Raw genomic sequence first — 1,101 nt, forward strand, 5'->3', positions numbered from 1 at the left:
TATTGATATATAATTCACAAACAGCAAGTTTATTAAACATTTTGTAAGTATACAAAACACTTACATATAATATAATTTTTATGAAAAAGCGGAGTATGCACATAAAGAATTTATATAACAAAATAAGTATCTAATATTGAAAAAATGGTGTTTTGAAAACTGAATTTTAGATTTTGACACATTTTATACATATTTATTAATCCCAACTTTTAACGCGTAATTCAGGTTCTAAAATGCTCCAATTTGGTGAATGTTTTTCATTAGATAACCAGTTAAAGTCGTCGATACAATTCCAGTTGTTTATTTTTGGATCTAAACCTGCTAAATTGAAGTGATTTACTTGATCTTCGTAAGACCAATTATAAGGTGCAACACGTATTTTTGTACAATCTTCTATAATCGATCTACTTGTAATATGTAAATAAATAGTACAATCTGTAGAAGAATGTAACCGAAATTGCTGACACGCGAAAGCAAATATACATTCACTACAGTCATGGGCAAATACAGATGATGTTACTGGTCCAACTAATACAGTACACTGCTTTAAGTTTACCATGTGTAAAATACTAGGTGTACCATAAATTCGTATTGTACAACGGATTAAATCAGAAAGTAGAATATCATTTTTATTCACATTTTCAGCATCCAATACTATTTGTTCATCAACTTTTCCCAGTAGCATACATGCACTGTCACCATACTTGCTTGACAATTTATGCTTCTGTTTTGTTGAACCATTTACAATTCCTTCTGATATTTTCAAATCTTTTAAACCATCTGTCATATCATGTGCCTTCTCACAAGTTTTCTTCACGACTCTTCGATTTTTAAAACCAAATTTTTTCTTAGGTAGTAACTTCATTTCTAAGTCAGAAGCTTCATTCTCTAATAATTGTAAATTTTCTTGTGCTCTTCTAATATCATAAACTTTTAAAAACATTTTTGATTGTGATAAATAATTTTTAAGTGTTTGAATTTCTTTATTTGTCTTATCAAATATTCCAGGAAGAGTTGATGTGGGTGTGCTTTGTGCCTCATCTAACATTTCTTTAATTTTTTTACATGATGAATAAAAAGTGTCCTTAAAATAACTACTTT

At 28.5% G+C, this 1,101-nt stretch overlaps 1 protein-coding gene across 1 annotated transcript in view; it reads right to left on the bottom strand.

Annotated features, from left to right (window-relative positions):
• Nucleotides 1–152: 152 nt before the first annotated feature.
• LOC108578617 (tubulin-specific chaperone C) overlaps nucleotides 153–1,101 on the bottom strand; it is a 1,155-nt gene continuing 206 nt past the window's right edge. The window contains exon 2 of the mRNA XM_017941981.1: nucleotides 153–1,094. Within this exon, the coding sequence (XP_017797470.1) occupies nucleotides 197–1,094 (898 nt within the window). The 3' untranslated portion in view covers nucleotides 153–196. The remainder of the gene's footprint in view (nucleotides 1,095–1,101) is intronic.

Source organism: Habropoda laboriosa, unplaced genomic scaffold (assembly GCF_001263275.1).
Source record: "Habropoda laboriosa isolate 0110345459 unplaced genomic scaffold, ASM126327v1 scaffold45, whole genome shotgun sequence".
NCBI lineage: Eukaryota > Metazoa > Arthropoda > Insecta > Hymenoptera > Apidae > Habropoda > Habropoda laboriosa.